This window comes from Falco rusticolus, chromosome 6, assembly GCF_015220075.1.
Source record: "Falco rusticolus isolate bFalRus1 chromosome 6, bFalRus1.pri, whole genome shotgun sequence".
Lineage (NCBI taxonomy): Eukaryota > Metazoa > Chordata > Aves > Falconiformes > Falconidae > Falco > Falco rusticolus.
The window spans coordinates 38,931,700-38,950,442 of record NC_051192.1 but is presented as its reverse complement, the minus strand read 5'-3'; the positions used below and the strand labels follow the sequence as shown (position 1 = coordinate 38,950,442).

General features: G+C 47.1%; 1 protein-coding gene across 1 annotated transcript; it reads right to left on the bottom strand.

Annotated features, from left to right (window-relative positions):
• Positions 1 to 1,342: 1,342 nt before the first annotated feature.
• On the bottom strand, positions 1,343 to 18,198 carry TNFAIP3 (TNF alpha induced protein 3). The gene is made up of 9 exons (XM_037392752.1): positions 17,875 to 18,198; positions 14,322 to 14,634; positions 9,921 to 10,111; positions 9,547 to 9,694; positions 9,176 to 9,346; positions 8,273 to 8,453; positions 5,877 to 6,781; positions 4,127 to 4,359; positions 1,343 to 3,460 (listed from the first exon to the last, which is right to left on the bottom strand). The coding sequence occupies exons 2-9, from the start codon at positions 14,632 to 14,634 to the stop codon at positions 3,179 to 3,181; spliced, it is 2,424 nt and encodes an 807-aa protein (XP_037248649.1). The 5' UTR covers positions 17,875 to 18,198; the 3' UTR covers positions 1,343 to 3,178.
• Positions 18,199 to 18,743: the final 545 nt, after the last annotated feature.

Genomic DNA, 18,743 nt, shown 5'->3' with positions numbered 1-18,743 from the left:
AAGGACATTAGGGAAATACCGGAGTATTTAAAAAAAAAAAGGTCCTACTAGCTTTAATGTTCCCACACAAATGTATCACAAGAGACAGGCTGGGCACTCATTTACATGGGAGCTTCAGAATGAGACAAGCCTCATGTGACTTCAGCAGCATGAGTAATGGGCCCAGAAGGTGGCAGAGAAAAAATCATTGGGATCTGGGACATCCCATCTGAAAACCTTCTTCTCTGCAGAAGTTGCGGTTAGCAGCAACCAGAGTTAATCAGCCTCCTGACACTGAAGCTCTGATGGAAGCTCTGCCTTTTCAGCAAGCGGGGGCTGATGGCTGCTGAGGCTGGATGCCATGAGCTGCCTCCATCTCCTGGTCCCTGGCTGCAGGCATCCCTCTCAGCCTTTGCCCGCTCTTTCAGCACCAAGGTGTCTGCCTGGTGCAGAAGTTCGATGAGTTGGGTGGGCATGCATGTTGCATGAGTTGTAAAGAAAGGGGGAGGAGGGTACAGATAAATGGAGAGTCAGGTTTTGAGGGAGGAATATGCTGTAGAGATGGGGCTGGTAGATTTGACAGGCTCTGCTCTAGAGGGAGCAGGATGTCTTCTGAGTTGCATGCCCTAGAAGGAGCGGTATGTGAGTCCAGAAGGAGCTGGGCTAAATTGCAAGGAGAGCAGTGCAGATCAGGAAGGTGGACAAGCATCCAGGAACATGGGCTAGAGAGCAAAGTGAATTACAAGGACCAGCTAACCACTGGCAAAAGTCCTCAGGAACTGAACATCTACATGGTTTCAACTGGGACAGTGCTGAAGCATGTGCTGAGGTGTGCTCCTGAACGGTTGTAAGGGATTAAGGAGTTCAACAGGATGGGGAGCAGCTGATCTGGAGAGGTCAGCCTGTTAGGAAAGAGTCCTCTTTCCTGACTGCACAGGGATGTCTGCAGCTGCAATTCCTGTTTTTTCCTTCAGGTCACCGGCAACACCTACAGGTCATGGTAGTGTACAGTATTGTTGCCCTGTGTGTCACCGAGTGCTGGTACAGGCACTCTCATGCCATACTAAGGGAGAGTCACAGTGCAGAAATCCCCGGGCAATAGGGCTGGGTTAGGCTGAGCTTAGGCTGAGAAGAAAACACTGCTCTCAAGTACTTTTTTCAAGCAGCAGTTGGCAACTTGCTCTTCAGGAGCTATCGAGCAACACTGACGCCAAGACCAAAAGGCGAGGGGCTTACCTGCTGCCCCTGGTGAGGGCTGACCTGCGCCTTCAGGGCTGCACACATGGCTGGGCAGAGGTGAGGATCATGTGCTGCCATCACCACCTCCCAAGGCGGCATACAAGCAACATCGGTTGGGAATCCCTGGCGTAATTGATGGATAAACGAAGAAAGCAAAGTCAAATCAGTCTAGCTTAGCTTCCCTTGCAGCCTGGTCCTGCACCATCCTTACTCTCCCATGCCCGTACTTCTGGGGGCTGAAGATACTCTGCACCCACAGGAGCCAACTCCTTATGCACACAGACTGCACAGGTCCCTCAACAGTACCAAGAGCTCTTCCTGAGAGAAGGCTGATGTAAGGCAAGAGTATGCAGAGACTTACATCAAGTTATGGCCTCTTCAAAGCACTTGGCTACATCATCTGAACCAGGGTGCCGCTTGGTAACATGCTGAACGGTGGTCCTGAACAGAAATGCTTTTTTTGGGGGTGTCCCATGCTCAACTGTGCTCTCTCTCATCAATATAAAATAGCAAATTCAATCCTTCAATAATTTATTTCTTTATATCAGAGAATGTTTTTCAATTTTACATTTGTTTGTAACTTTCAACACATGAGTAAATATATGTAAAAAAACCCCTAGCTGTGCAAATTTCAAGTTGCATTGTTTCAAATAATATAAATATTTTAATAAAACATATGTTCACATTAAGGTTCACAAAATATATAAAATTTAACAGAAATGAGTCATGAGTTATTTAATTTTTTTGCTTTTTAATAACTAGAAAAAGATTCTAAACTTGAGAAGCAACTTAGAAGAGGTATCACCTCCAATATCATAGCAGCAAAACAGATGCTAAAAATTTAAAAGGTGTGAAAGGAGAAGAGAGAAGCAGGTACCAGGCACCATGGTAAAGGCAAGGTTGCTGAAGAAAGTGATTAAGAAGTGGATGCATGAACTCCAGGAGTAAAATCTCAACCCTAAAGCACCGTTACTGAGCTCCAAGCTGTTTGCACAGTAACAGAATCACATTAAGGATAACAGAAAAAAGCGTGACAGAAATGGGGAGGGAGGGTATGAACAGCAGCACGCATATTCCTGACTGTTACAATGCAAGAGAAGAGAGTTGTGCTTGTTTCAGAACTGAAGCCAAAGGCAAAGGGCTTTGCATTTTTCTGTCTGTTGGAGGCAATTCCTTCCATATGAGCGGGAATGGCAAGATTCAATTTTCCCATCATATGTGTGTGCTCTTAAAAGTTGCTTCTGTAATCACCTGTCTTTCCAGCTGTCTTAGGATTTGGGCAGGGATCTACATGCAGGCTAAGCATGTTAAAGGAGCAGACCACTGCTGGTCTTGTGTCTGGCTGTGGTTTGGTGAGGGCTCTGCAAACACAGAACTGCTCGCTGTTAACACCCTGAATGCCGGCAGGAGCTCCCACCTTGGTGAGCTCCGTAACAACACCAGCAAGGATGTGGGCAACCCAAAGCAAATTTCTTCAGATATCAACTGCAAGTTGCACCAGCTTGTCCTGGGGGATCACTCTCAGGAAAGATTTGCCTCTGGCTGATGTACACAAACACAAAGAGCTCCTGCACCTCCGACAGTAGCTGCAGCTCCTCACCCGGGAGCAGAGGAGGTATGGAGAAAGAGGCAGAACTGGGAAGTTCTTTGGATTCAAATGCTTCACACTTCCTCCTGGGAAGTCCAAGAATTAAATATGGCATTGTAGGAGCTTAGTCATGAACGACAGCTCTGTGCAGAAGGCAACCTGCCCTTCTCAGCAGTCTTTGTATGCAGTGTTTAGAGGAAGTAGACATTTATTCCCATTCTTGGGAATAAACACGAACATGAGCAGACAGCTTATATTTCCCCCTGCCCTCCCACTCCCAGGACTGTTAAGTGTTTTTGACATAGCACCATTTCAGTGAAGGAAGTAACTGGTATCGCTTTCTTGTTCGTTACCAGCTCCTCCTCCCCTCTTCTAGCCATAGATCTGTTTGAACTGGTAGCATTCATTGCAGTAGCCGTTGCACTTGGCATTGCCATAGTGATCACAAGCAGGGGCTCGGCAGCGTTGCTTCGGGGGGTCCTCTGCCGCTGGGTCCCTGGCACTCCCCGATGGCAGAAGCTGTCCGAGGCGCTGGCACTCCTGGCACAGGTCACCACTTCTGCAGGCCAGGTTGTTTCTACATGAAGTCACAGCACACTGTCTCTTCTGGCTACTCAATGCTGCTCGCTGCAAATCTCTGCGCTGTCCCGTTCTCTTGAAAAAATGTTAACACACATTGTCAGTTGCCATGCTGGCAGCACAAGTGGCTTTTCATTTACTTTCAACTCTGGTTTGTATAGGTAACCACTGGGGGTTCTTGCAGACACATGCTTCTTCTGAAAAGTGCAATACCAAGAGCCAAGTTGGGCTTGACCAAAAAAAAAATAAAAAAATCACAAATTCTGTCATTTCTTAGGAAAAAAAAATAATTTTATCTTTGGTAACTCTCAATTCTAAAAGGGTCAGAACAAACAAAATAAAAAAAAAATCTGAAACAAAGAAAACCTGTAATGGGCTCAATGAAAAAGGCAACATGAAGTGGACTAAACCTATTTGATACATAGCTCTAAGGGTGAGACTGGAAATCTCTCTCCAGCCAGCAAAGAAACCAACTGTAGGTCCAAATGCTTCCACTGAAATTGCTGGTGAAATCCCAGCTGAGGTAAAACTGGGCATGGTCATGACAACCCTAAACTGATTTCAGGAATACTGCCCAGTTGCAGCAGGAAAAAAACCCCATAAGATGCTCTACGCTTGTCTTTCCATGATACTTAGGATGCAGTCATTTGAGGATTTTCTAGTACGCATCCTGAGTTGTTCACACAAGAGAAAAAAATGCAGTGCTAAACAAGTGGAAGATTTTGAGAAGTTCACACTTACTTCTGGCTGTCTCACCAGCTGTTCTTCTGTCCTCCTGGCTTCCTGAAATCGCTGGTTCTGGGCTTTAATGAAGCAGTTCTGGCAGTACCCCTCGAGCATTGTGCTGCCCAGGGTGCCACAGTCCTGCCGCTGGCAGGACACAGTGTTACGGAAGGCAGCCGCGGAGGTCCCCGGCTGACCCGCCGCTGAGGACTTCCTCTGAGACCTCCTCTGGTGACGCAGCAAAACGCTGTCTGTAATGCAGAGTAAGGACAGGGGGAGTCTGAATGTGCCCAATAGATCTGATGACGCAAAACAACTATAAAGAGGTCCCCAGTTTAAACAGAAAGAATAACAACAACAAAAAAAATTATACTAGCCTCAAACATGGAGCTTTGCCAGTCCTGAGACTCCCTCAGTTTATGCACTTTCCTCCATGTTACATATATAATACATAGCTAATACAGTTTGATTTTCATACCAGAAGTTGTAGGAACCGATGATTTCTGGAAAAAAACTTGACCTCAGTGGGAAAACTGGACCCTGCTGAAGTCAAGAGGAATTCCACCTTTGCCTTCAGCATGTCATGTCAACTACCCTGACATTTCCCTTTTGTCCTCCCCGATTTCAGACGCATGAAGTAGTGGAAGTACAGTGGCACAGAGCTTAATGGGAAAAAGTGCCTTATGCTTTTTAGTCTCATGAAGCTATTTTATATATTCCACAATCAGAAGGAAAAAAATTTCATTGTGAACAACGCTGGAAAATCAGCTATTGCAAGCTGGCATAGAGGTTCCTTAATTTTCAAGTATGTGGAATGTGCAGCACTGGATGTCCCTGCCCACATCAGGGGGCTTAGATCAGATGATCTCCAAAGGTCCTTCCTTACTCAAACCGTTCTACTTTTGTATGTTTCTATTGACACATCTGTCAGCAATGAAGAAGTCTTGAAAGATAAACAATAATTCTCTTACACGTGCCCTTCACCCTCAAAACCCAAGGGCTCTCTGCCTGTGGAACAGGGCAGTAGCATGAAAGATGAAGATTTCATGCTGTGATTTATTCACAGACTGTTACCTTTTTGAAGGCCCGCCTTTAAAAATACACATTGCACACCCACAAATGACATTACTGAGAAAGATTTCAAGGTAGATTATAACAATACACTCCTAAGTTACTCCAAAGTACAAGCACATGATTGACAGTCAACTTCTACTTGCTCTGCTTATCAAGGTGACTTCAGCAGTTACTCAAGTGTTATACCTTGTTACACCCAGAACAGATACAGATCCTCAAATTCATCCCAAGCTTTTTAAAAGCCTTGCTAACATAAATGGTTTTCAGTACCATCAATACCATAGCATTTTCCTCAGTGTCAACAATACAACAGCATTTCCCTCACTGACCCTTACAACTTTCTAGCTGTGAAGGAAATTCATACCAAAGCATTACTGCAATGGGTGGTGGGAAGGGATCAGAACCCAGCCCCTCTTGAGCTAGTTCTGCTTCCATGAAAGCTGATGGGAAGTTTTATAAGAGATTTCACAGACTTCCCACATGATTACTGTGTGCCCCTTTATGGGATAATGGCCAAAAAGAGCACCTTTTGCTCATGCTGCTGCTTCTGCTCCACACCGTTTCCATCACCCCCTGCCCTCTTAGCACCCAGCGCACACACCCAGCACACACACCCAGCGCACACAGAGTTTCGTAGCTCGAGGAAGCCAACCTGCAGCCAAAGCGTGCCAAAGCTCACCCCGTCTCCACTTACCGTGGTTTTCCCTGTACTCAAAGAAACACAGCGTGCAAAAGCCCTCATTTTGCGATGTCCCAAAAAACTTGCAGCCTGGTTTCCTGCAGAGGTTACCTCCCCTCTTCTCCTCAGGAGGCAGTGCCGGTGGCAGGGGCTCCTCGCCGCAGCTGTTGGGATGGCAGGAGTGCTGGAGGAGGCTCTGTGAGATCTGAGATGGATCAGATGTTGATCTCTGGTGGCACACGGGTGGGAAAGCACGGCTGGCATTTGAGGGGAGCTCTGTAGACCTTTTGAAGCAAGTGCTGCATATGCCGTTGAAGGTCCTGTTGGCCTGCTGACAGCATACCTTGCACGTGGCATAGTCTAAACATCTCTGGTCACCCAAATTGTTGGAAGGACCAAGCTGTCTGGAGTTGTAGCAGCGTTCGCAAAGCCCATTGTGTTGCACGTTCAGTGTAAAGGGGCAGTCTGGTGTCCTGCATTTCATAGCCGTAGTCTCGCTGTATAGGAAAAGGCTTGGAGCAGTTGGAGGTGCGGAGCGAGGCCCTGTTACAGGCCCTTCGGACGTCCATCCCCCAGGTTCGCAGACCTCCCCACGGGAGGAGCCTGACCCAGCTGCCTTCAGTTTCTCAGGTGCTGCTTTGGAGGTCTGCTTTCTTCCTTTGCTTCCTTGGGACCTTCGCTCAAAGCACTCGTGGCAGTAGGGCTGGGTGTTCACAGACATGTAGAAAGGGCAGTTCGGTGTTTCACATTTCACCTGTAGGAGGGAGAGCTGGGAAAAAGACAGTTCCTGTCTGTTCCTGGAGCAGGTCTCTCTTCTAGCAGGTTCAGTGTTTTCCTGCCATTTCTTGTACTCATGCTGTACCAGCTGAAAGTAATCTTCCACGAGGTTTATTTCTTTGGGCAGGTTGCCTTCATCTAACCTGACAGCCAAAAAGGGAAGATGGCATCAGTGGTTGAGAAGGGCAGATGGTGGGGGTGGAGGCAAATACAAATACAATGTGGGGAGGAAATGCAGATTTAATGCACATCCATATTACTCAGCTAGAAGATCCAGGATGTTAAACTGTTGTTGTAAATGGAAATAATTTTAAAAGCAGGTGTTCAGTGATGTCAAATGGAGACTTTCACATCTAAAGAAATGGTCTGACACAATGCTAAACAGAGATATTCTTAAAAGGATTTTCTAGATGAGGGTTTTCTGTCTGAGGGCTGTTTGCGTGAAGAACGTGGATAATCTCTCAGAAGTGAAAAGTCCCCCAAATCCTGAATTCCTCTGAAGACCAGTGCCCAGCTGAGCAGAGGTAAGAGTGGAAGACCCCATACCTCACCAGCCCGTGCTAAGAATAAGCTTTTTCTACAGTGGGTGTAGCATTTCATGATACAGTTTATCATGAAATCTGTTCCTGGTTTTGCCCTGTTGGGTCTGTATCTACCAGCAGAATTCTTCAGACAAACCACAGGGCTTCGGTGTGGTGTGTGTAACACTAGCATCCATCACACCATCCCTACTCTGCCCCTGACCGCAGGGAAAACCCCACACTGGAGCTCTACCACACCACAGCTGGTAGGATGAAGAGCTAGCGTTACTGGTAACACTCCAGAACACATCTGTGTGGTGGGACTAGGGAAGCTTGATTGCTACTCTTTATGTATGCATATCTCCTTTGTGTCAGGGGACTTCTATTTTCAAGGCTCCTAAAGCAGAACCGCCCAACAGCATAAAAATACCTCCCTGTGGGGCAATGGAAGCAAAGACAGAGGATACAGGGAGTTGCTTCCCTCCCCACTCATGAATGGGCTGAGTGGACACAGCTGTCAGCATCCCCTAAATGCAAGAATCCGATGGGTGCTGTCAGCTGCCCCCTGCACATTGCTGATGCTCAACCATCACCATCAAAGGGACGAGCACAGATGCTGTTTTCTCCACTAGCCACAGCTTCCTGCCTACTGCTGCACTGCAACAGCCCAGGGTGTCAAGGCATCAGCGCTAAGAACATACCACCAAGTACTTTTCCCTAGGGCAGCCAAAATTACACCAACTGCCCTTTATGCAACGTGACCTTACATAAAGCGCAAGAGTTTGGTGTAACTAGTTCCTGGGCTTAACTGTTTTTCCACAACCCTCATGTGTAATCTAAAAGTCAGTGAAGCTAATCCATTGGGTTTACTCTTCTAAAATACTAGTTTCAGTCTGCTAAGTCTGAAGACATTTTTGCCTTTAAATTTGACTCTGGTCTGAGCTCATAACCGTATCAAAGCATGTCAACAGTAATGCCAATATTCCATATTTCAGGGGGCAAATGCATGTGCTACTGTAGAAGAAAGGAAAGAACAAAGAAAGACACTGAGCTGCCTGGCTTCTCCCACCTCCATACACAAGGCAACTTTGAAGAAACAGGAATGAAACTCACTTTGCAGCATTAATTAGATGAGTTGTACCATGATCCCAGCCTTGCACTGGAATTTCTATCACTATCAAGTAGTCTTTTAGCAGCTGCTCTTTCTCCCTCTCTTCTGTGTCTGTCAGAAAGTGCACACTCAAATCCTCAAATCTGCCTCGTTCACTGGTGACCAGAGGGACAGCCCGGATTTCTGTGGGGAAACAAGACAGATTAGCATATATATTTTTTTTTACCAGGCAGGAGTAACCGCAAGACGCAACATACTGAGATGTCACCGCTGCTGCTGAATTTTGGAAAGAGACAGGAATGGCTGACCAGAGCAACTGGTTTCTAAACACTGCCATCGGGGGAGGATGCAGACTCATCCGATCACAAGCCCAGCTCCATCCCACAGTCCCACAGGAGTTTTAATGTCCCCATATCAATTTTCTTCTCAGTTTAGGCAGCACTGTAGATCTTACTTCGCTATACCTTTCTATGGGATGATGCCCTAAGCTGAATCTACAAAACTGCTATCCATTCAGAAGAGATGCTTTAAAACTGGCAATGTATATATTTCATTATCCCTGCCAGGCAGCAGCACACTGCTGTGAGACCATGTCCTTCAAAGCTTTTTCTCTTATCATGAGGTGTGGAAAGGAGGCCAGAACACAATGAAGCAGAGGCCACCTGCTGACTGATTCCAGCCTGCAAGCGAGTTGCACTCTACTTTCAACCAGCATTTTGAAGGTAACCTTTAGTTTCTATTCAGATTTACAGACTCAAATTTTAAGAACATATTTCAAAGGAATTTTTTACATTTATTTTAACTTTAAAGATGCAAATCTAAACCAGATTATATTTTAAATGCTTTATAAGCATGATGATATTGAAGAAGCTACATAAATATCAAACAAGGTGCTTGAAAAGTACCTGGCCCGCTGTCCTTCAGAGTCACTAGTGGTGTAAAATGCATGTTGTCGTAGCCCAGCACAATTGGGTATCTGTAGCATTCTTCAGCTGGCCAAAGGAGAGGCAAGTAAATACCACCAACATTCAGAGGAGAAAAACTGGAGCCTGACTCTAAACTTCTCACCACTTTATCTGCATAAGGAAGGGAAAAAACCCACAGATAAACACCAATAAGCATGTGCTACAGGCAAGAGAAAACATACTCTGTGTGTTTTAGAACAATTGCTGAAAATACCCCAATCTGAAACGCATCTACCTGAAAACAATTATTGAAGTAACATCACTAACACAGCACAGAGAAACATGGTGAGATAACTGGCTAGGCAACTCACCTGCAAGGACAATGACTGGCCTTCTGAGGATGTTAGCAAGGATGAAGATGTGGATTTCTTCCAGTGCATTATATGGAAGCCTGTTTCGAGCCCCAGATGTTTCTGGGGAGGTCATTTCAATGAGGTATTCCCACTCCTCCTCCCAGTTCTGAGGAAAGAAACATCCATCAGCAATGGTTCAAAGCCATGGAGGTCAGGAACCAACTGCTGCACAGCAGGACTCAGAATAATCACATTTTCCCATTTCCTCCAAAGGAAGACTATTTCTTCTCTCCACTAACAGTGGAATCCATGAAGCCAAAAAGCAAACAAAATCAGCAAGGCAACACTGACAAGCACTGAGAAAACAGCACCATTCCCTCAGGCCATCTTACCCGGGTGTCATAATGAAGTCCCGTTTGTACAAACTCCTGGGATTTAATAGCCTCCCGCTGCCAGCGGAGCTTGAAGTTCCGTGTGTCAATCTCCCTGAGTGCGCTAAACAATGTTTTTCTTAAGACGAGATCAATATCCTCAATACCCCACATGTACTGTGATGCAGCATGCATGAGGCAATTTCCATCACCTACAGAAAAAGAGAGAGTACATTATTTGTAAATGGCTACTTAAATAAAACCCCACAACCGTGCAGGATGTAGAATTACGCTGTGGTATGCATATGACAGGTTCTTCTCTAAGCCTCAGAGAGAAGGGTTTTAACAAGGAGATCACAGCTATGAGCTGTCTGCTCAGAGACAGAAAGGAAGAAAGTCCTCTCTCTACTGGTTTTGTCTCTTTACCCATTAGTGTAAAGCTGTCATTCATCAATGCCCCTTATCTATCTTACTTAGCTTTACCTGATCTCATGAACTAAATTTTGGGGTCAACTGCAAATGTCAAACAGTTGAAATAGCTTTTAAACACAACAAAGTCATCTTAAAATTACAAAAGAACACGTAAATCTCCCTTATCAGTGTTTATACAAATATACACCTGATGGCACAGGGTAGAGATAATGAAAACCGCCAAGAAAATCCTATGGTAGCACCAAGCCTCACATCCCCTGCTGAGCACTGCATTGAAAGGCTTGGCACTTGGCTGTGCTGGATAGAGGAATTGTAATAAAAGAGAGACAGAAAGGGAAGAGTACGTGATTTATGTAAAGCAATCATAGGAACACCTCTTGCCTTCCTCTCGAAACTGATAGTACGCTGGGCTGTTAAATATTTTACTTAGAAGGCTGTTTCATAAAACACAACATTAAAACTAAATAAATGAAAACCATAATGATTTGATTTTCATTTAGACGCTCTCCTTGCATTGAAAAAGCCCTCTTTACAGGTAGGAAGGAAAGCAATGTTCTGCAATTTCCAGAGGAAGAAACTGAGAATCAGAGGAGTTAACTAACTTAATTAAAAGTTGTGACAAAATATGCCTGCAGCTGGGTTTCAAATTCTATCTTGAGCCATCTTTTTCAAAAGGGGATGTCTCCCCTGAAAGGGAGTCATCAAGAACCATTACTGTCATAGCCTCAGATTCAAAACTGGTCGTGTTTACTACAGTGGTAAAGAGATTAACCCAATACTAAGAAACCACAGCATTTTCCTTGGAATCGAGGACATCAGCCATGGTAAAGCTACTAGATTTTCCTCGTGTGGAAAAAAACCCCACACAAAGAACCCCCACAAAAAGCTTAAACCCAGTCTGCCACATGCATTATGAGCTCAATTACACAACGTTTGTGAACACTTTTGCTACTTTTCCTAAGAAACTGCAGAGAAAAATCTACAACAGACCCCAGGTCCTGAAAAAGATATCGTTTGAAATCTGAACACTTCATAAATTGTTATGGACTCGGTGCACATCAGGTTCCTCCAACTGCCTTCTCATTTCTGAATGCTGTCTTGCAAAGCTTACTTCAAGTCTGCAGGCTGCTTGCTTGAGCTCAAAAATCAGGGAACAACATATAAGACACAAAAACTGACTGGGTTTCCTTCTGACCAACAAAGATGACATACAAATCCCATTAAAATTTTCCCTTTGCAAAATCTAGAGCAAAGATAAGATATTTTCCCCCCCCTCCTCTCTCTGAGAGCTCACTTTCAGTTCTTTATTGAGAGGCGCTGGCCAAAATTCCTTACACAGCACTTGGAATTCCCCCGCACCGTTTGACTAGCAATTGAGCAACAGTTGTACTTTTTGTTCTGCAGCGTGCAGAGCTGAGCAGCGAAGCCTCCCTCGGACTTTCCCGGGGGGGTGTGGCTGGGCGAGCTGGAATGAATGCCCATTCATTACACAAGTGAAATCTCTACAGCCAATAGATGCTGGAATTTTATTTTTTTTTTTTTTTACAACAGTTTCAATTTTTATACCTCCTACTGCTTTCCTTCTACCCTCCCATTCGCATGTCTGCAAAGAAATGTGTGGTGATTCAAAAGGGCTTTTTTAAATTAAAAAAACACCACCACTCCACAAACTCACATACATATTAGGTAAAATATACATCACAAGATCCTATAGGAGATACTTTCTCTGTTTTCAATAATTACAACCTTCATGAGAAAAAACCCCAGAATTTTCTGAAGAAAGCCCACCACTGACTGAAAGAACTAATATATTCACCCCACATCTACGGGCTAAGTGCTTTTAAAAATATTCTTCGTGCCACATGTGAGAAAAAAACCCAGATGTGTTTTTTTCTGGGGTAATACAGGGCTTCTCCAGGCTTCTGTCCCTTCTTTCAGGTACCCCCTTCTTCAGTCCATCTACCCTCTTTCTCCTGCAAAGGTCCCTCACTGTGACTATTTGCATAAACCACAGGTTCCCAAAGCTGCTCCTACTCATGCACTTCATGACCCTAAAGCACTGAACTGCAGCTGAGTTCACTGGCTGTGCAAGGTACAGGGGAATAGCAAACCAAGCACCTGTTTTGCCTGACCCCAACCTGCCTTAGTATTTCAGCATCTTGTATATTGGTACGCCTGCACGTGGATGGGATCCAAGCCCACATTGCTCCCGCTTGTAACGCTGGCTGACAGTCATGAGACAACACAAGAGGTCACAGTTATTGGATATAGTGTTGTCAGCAACAAGAGCCTGTCCAGGCAGTGTTAATCCCTGCAGGACTCTCACGGACAGGAGGTGAGATTCCAAAACCATTGCTCTTTGCCCTGGGCAAAAATCATGCATGTTGTCCATTCATCTAGTAAACCTATTAAGAATGTATCTCTTGGGGTGAAGTTCTGAAGACGCAACACTTGGATTGATGTTACCTTCCTAGTACCTGTGAAGTGCTGCCTGCCCTAGCTGCAACTTCAGTCCTTCTGGAAGTTCAAGGTTACCAGATCTCCATGCACAGCCTAATTAGTCATGTGAATTTTATGCCAGTACAGAGGCAGCCCACAAAAGCCCACCAGAAGGTCAGTGCCTCTATGACACTTAGAGATGGACATTAGGATCAGACTTTTCTAGGTCAAGGCAGTGACAACTACACAGCGGTGCTATTTTTATGGCTTTTGCACAACACAGCGGTGTACAATCAGACTGACAAAAATGGCAGAATTTGGGATGGGAAGTGTGTGGATGAGGGAGATAAGGACGACGTTTGTATGTGTGTGTATAAGCAGATAATGAAAAGAAGCATCCACAGAACATCATACAAGGACTTCAACGAGGTTGCAGGTCCACCACACCCACTGCTTTATAACCACCATGATCTGCCCCTTGAGCAAAGGCTATGTATTTTCCATGTTCTTGGAGTCCTCACCGTCCCAGTCTACCTCGCTTTTTTTGGGTAATCTGTGCTCTAGGGAATCCCGAGCTCAAGTCTGCAGCTGCATGACCATAAGTCATATAGCCATTACCAAATCTTTCCCCCACTGAACGTGAAACGCCCAGCAACTCTTACAGTCATGTGCAAAAGTTTCCTGCTTAAGACTGTGGACACGTGTAACCTATTCGGGAAATCTTTGCACTACTGCTGCACCTTTTCATTTACAGCACTTGATGCAATACACACAAAGTAACCCAAAAGCCAAGTTCTAAAACCAGCACTGATTCATGAAAGAAAAAGGACACTGCAAATTGTGTGCTGCACAAAGACGGCTGTCAGGCATGCACACGGGAGTTACTGGTGAGCCCTGACCAGAGGGAAGGCAAGAGCTGGCAAACCCCAGCAGGTAGCTGAGGATGAGGGAGACGGCGGGGTGCGAGGTGCTGAGTCCAGGGCCAGTGCAGTCAAGTTCCCTGAGGCTCCATGCCCAGGACACTCCTGCTGGCACCACTTTTAAAGATGGATCAGGAAGAGGACCTTGCCTGCCAGCCACAACAGCAGGGCTTATGCCAGGATATTAGCTTCTGCTATATGTACATGGGAATGCATCCCTGTCACTCAAAGCATCTGAAGTCTCATCTAGCCTGGCATTAAGGGCCATTCAGCACTTCCGACAAGACAGCCGATGCACAGCAGAGTCAGGTTCACAGAAAGGCGATGGGTGGCAAGTCAAGTTTCTCTCCTGGTGTTTTACTCTGATGTGCCACATGTTACTGATATTATGAAGATATCTGTGAAATTTTCAGGCTGTTCATAATACCATGATATGGGCAGGCATCTGCTACAGCCTCAGGTCAGTACATCACATGGAAAGAATTTTAGCTTACAAAACTAAGACTGAAAGGCATCACATTTTAAAAGCCATGCAGTTGTTTCAGTAATGTGAACTCAGATACTATAATAAAGGTGATACATTCATATTCCCAATTTTAACGCCAAGTGCAAAGACTTGCTCGTAACTTACCATTAGTCTTCAAAGGGACAAGCCTCCGAACTTCCATGCACCAGTTGAGCTTCCTCTGGCGCTCCAGCGAAGTCTGGGTGGCCTGGTCAGTCAGAGCCTTCTGAAGTGTTTCCCGAAACTGAGGACAAAACTGGCACATTCTGAACATTTCTATTGTGTATCTGTGCATAGTCCTGAAGTGGTGAATTATTCCACTTGGGGGGTTGACCAGATCTTCAGGTGTCCTCTCTCTAATCTTCATGGCTTTCAGCATATTGCTCTGATACAAAGCTTGAGGAAGGATGTGTTGGCCAGACATGTTTCTAGAAAACATCTGAAATGAAAAGGATCCTTTTACTGGCATGTTAGAGTCTGTGCATCACACCATTATTAACACTTCTGCAGAGACTGAGAAGGCACCTTCAGGGGCAGGATTCTGGCTGCAGTTTTGCCTAAAATGAGCAGAGTGGATGCTATCCACTGAGCCTTTATAATGATGTTTTTTAAAGCTCATATCCATTAGCCTCTCTGCATTACTCAGATATAGACACTGACTAGCTTCTTCCAATAATTTACTGAGATATTAAAGAGAATTTATTCATTACTAAGGAAACTGCATCCTTGTTCAGAACAAAACCAACATTTAAATCAAGGTAAGGATAAAAGCAGTCAAGATCAAGGGAAGGGAAAATTATCCTGGAAACTTGGCTAATTGATAATTGCACAGTGTAATCCCATATGAGCTTGCTGAACTTTCGGCGCGTTTCAAGCTCGTTTTGATGATATGCCCAAAAAAAGCAGGTAATGACCATTTCAGATTTCTGCAGCCCATACATTCTGAGAAGTGATGCTTGGTACAGTGCAAAAAGAGCCCCAGGAATTACATGCCATGCTAGTATGTGTCCCATACTTACGGTGGCCGAAGATGGCAAATGACGGATTTGTTGTAGAGCAAGCACTCAAGGAAAGACTTATGCTACTCTTCCTGAGACTCCTTATATTTTGTGAGCACTAGAGCTACTGCACACAGGTCCTTGTGCCACATGTGGGGGTGCAGACTGCAGTGCTGCTATTACTCAGCGGTAAGTCAACATAGCTGAAAAAGCATTTCCACTTGGCTCAAAAACCACAATGTTTTTCCACAGTGGGACATGTAATGTTTGCTGCCCTGCATCCCTTTCTTCAGTATCTCTGGCCCCATGGGCTACAGCAGGAAGAACAAAAACCCCCATAACCTCAAACTGTCTACACTCTGCAATACTCATTCAGAGCACACTAACTTTGTGGCTCACTAGAGCTAAACATAGGGCTCACATCCCTCAAAACTCTCGTGCACAACAGTAACACCACCAACAACCTATTTCTATGTGAAGAGACTCTACATGCTGTCCACGTACACTATTGCTGTGTTTAAAAACAAAGCAAAAATTCTGTTTAGACAAAGAAAGGCATGCACGCCTAACAAGTTTAGAATACCGCTGGTCACATTAGGAGAGCCCACCATTGTGATTATGAATCTAGGGACAAATATCAAGCCATAAGTATATATCAAAGCCTCGATATATACCTTGCCAGGTACAGAGGCAACTGAAAACTGGTTTATGCAACTGTTATGAAATTTTCTCATGGAGATGGAAGTGTGGAAGGCCTGAGAGAGGAAGGATGACTACAAGCTGACAGACTGCCCAGGAAGATAGTTCCAGATCTGTGGAGGCAGAAGACCCCTCTTGCACATAAGGACTTCAGCATGCCCTTTCCTATGGGGAGCCAGCTGCTCTCTCCTCCTCAGCCAGATACCTCCATTGGCGACATCCACCTCCAGCCGCCCAGCCGGAGCACTGGAAAAGGACCCTGCCGTGGTAAGAGGGGACCTCAGCTCCTGCTGCCAAAAGCTGCCCTCTATAACCTCTCTGAGAAGCAGCTGATGGAGAGATTCAGTGGATGTCTTGTCAAGGCCTAAACAGAGGCAGGTGAAACACAAGATGCTGCAAAGTCCTCTCTGCTCAGTCAGGGCAATATCATTGACACTGTTTCTCCTGCTCCTGTAAGCATCTTGGGGACAGGGCTCAGAGCTGTCACACCTCGCAACACGTGGAAAAGCCTTCCTGTAGTTAACTGAGGTGGCATATTCTTACCATTCCCACACCAACATAGAGCCTTAAAATGGAAATAACACATATTCTCATCCACTCCCTCCATAAATATAGTTTTACATGTGATATTTGTGTAATCCTAAATTTAAATGTATAGATGATTTAAGAAATGAAATATAAACAACCCCTTATTAATCTGTTTAATGACCACTGCTATACTTTGCTCTAAGATGACCAAAATATTGAATTCCTTACTTATGTAAGCAGAGCTGTTGAGTCAATGGGATTTTTTTTTACATGAATAAAGACTGATGACATGATTAAGCACTACCGGCACAGACCCTTGAGATGGTTATTTCCAGCTTGAAGTAACAAAACCTGCTGAGTTTACAGAAGCATTCACTGAAACTATGTTATTCAATATTATATTCTACAGGCATATTTTCCCCTTCACACATGGAAATCACTGCCTATGCTATTTACGGTCATTAAATGTCGATCAAGGCAAAAGCTGAGCAACCCTTATTTTCACAAACAATGTGATGAAACAGACAACTTCATAGCCACCTAAGCCCGAGTTAAAGGTCAGAAAACTCAGCTACAATTTATGACTTTACACTGTACCTTGCTTTACTGTACGCCACACTACTAGAACCTTTTTACACGTAATTACTACAAATGCCCAGAAAAGAACAGTTGTAAACCATGAGTAAATAGCTCTCCGAGGCATCGAGCTTTCTGCACACGGAATGCTGAGGATGCCGGGCTCTGGAAAGCTGAGCGCTGTTCTGAGGTCTGACAGTGGTTTTAATTTTCTGTCCTCTGTCTGAAAACCAGCAATAACGAACCCTCTTCCAAAGTGCTAAGACTGCTAAACCAAACACGCTTAACACACCGTCAGCACCTACAGATTTCTGTATTTGAGTCGTTGAGCGGTCGGTACGGAACTAAGCGTATTATCACCGTTCACCAAGGAAGAAGATGGGGACCGAGGGTGTTTTACACACCACAGGACCGGACTACACGGCTCAGCCCCCCGACTCACTGCTCTGCTGGAAGCAAGCGCACGCACAGCGGGACGGCGGCCGCTCCTGCCCCTGCCAGCTCTGCGGGGGGAGCCGGCAGCGACTGCCCCGCCGCGGCGGCGCCCTGCGCCAGCGCAGCAGCCCGCGGGGACCGGAGCCGCCGAGCCCGGGCCGCGCCACCGAGCAGGGGGCACGCCGCCACCGAGCAGGGGGCACGCCGCCACCGAGCAGGGGGCACGCCGCCACCGAGCAGGGGGCACGCCGCCACCGCCCGGCCGCAGCCGGCGCACGCCCCCCCGCAGCGCTGACCGCTCCGGTGCCAGGCGGAACGCGACCGAGCCCCGCCGCCGGGCCCGCCCGCTGTCCCCGGCGCCCTCCTGCAAACGGCAGGGCGGGGATGAAGCCGCTCCGGGGGTCGGCCGCCCCGCCGTGCCCTCCCCGCCGCCCGGCGCTCACCTCCCCGCCGGCGGGCTCCTTCTCCGGTCGGTGCTGCCGGTGACTCCTGCTCAGCAGCGGGGCCGGGGCGGTGGGACGCAGCCGAGCGCGGGAGCCATCAACCCCCACCGGGCCGGGACTCCCTTCCCTCCGCCGCCCTCTGCCCGCCGGAGCTGCTGCCGCCGCCGCCGCTGCCGCGGAATGAAGGGCTGAGCCAAACCTCTTGTTTTTTTTTCCCTTTCTGTTTCAGCGCCCGGGAGGAAAAAAAAAAAAAAAAAAAAAAAAAGAAAATACACAACAAAAAAAACCCCACCGGGGATTTCCACCGGCAGCGCCGGGGACTTTCCGACATGTGACAACCACCGCCGCGCGCCCCGGGCGCCGCCAGGGGGCGCCGCCGGGCCCGGTCCTGGCCCCGGCTGGCAGCCCCGCCGCCCCCTCCGCAGTGGCTCGCCGGCGGGCCCTGCGGGGGCCGGGCGCGCAGGTTTTCCCTCCTTATTCCGAGCCCCCCACCGCATCCCCCGGAGGGGGTGCGCATCCCGTCCCGCAGGCCTCGCTCGGCTGCTGGTCCAGCCCCGTTATCGGCGGCCAGCCGCGGCTCGGGTGGCTGGGACCGGAACGGCTCGGTGTTCCGGTGCACGGCATCGCCCTGGCACCACCGCGGCGGTGCGGAGGGTGCCTGGGGCACCGTGGAGTCGTGCTGCAGCCGCGGCCGGTGGTGCCGTGCCCGGAGCTCGGGGCAGCGCCCTGGCTGCACCCCGCGCTGCCGGGGCACCGCCAGCAGCAGCAGCAGCGGCGGCGGCGAGAGGCGCTGGCTGCCCCGCAGCCGTTACCTCGTCCTCTTCCACGCGTGACAAGGACAAGGGGCCTACGGGGCTCCTCGCCCATGC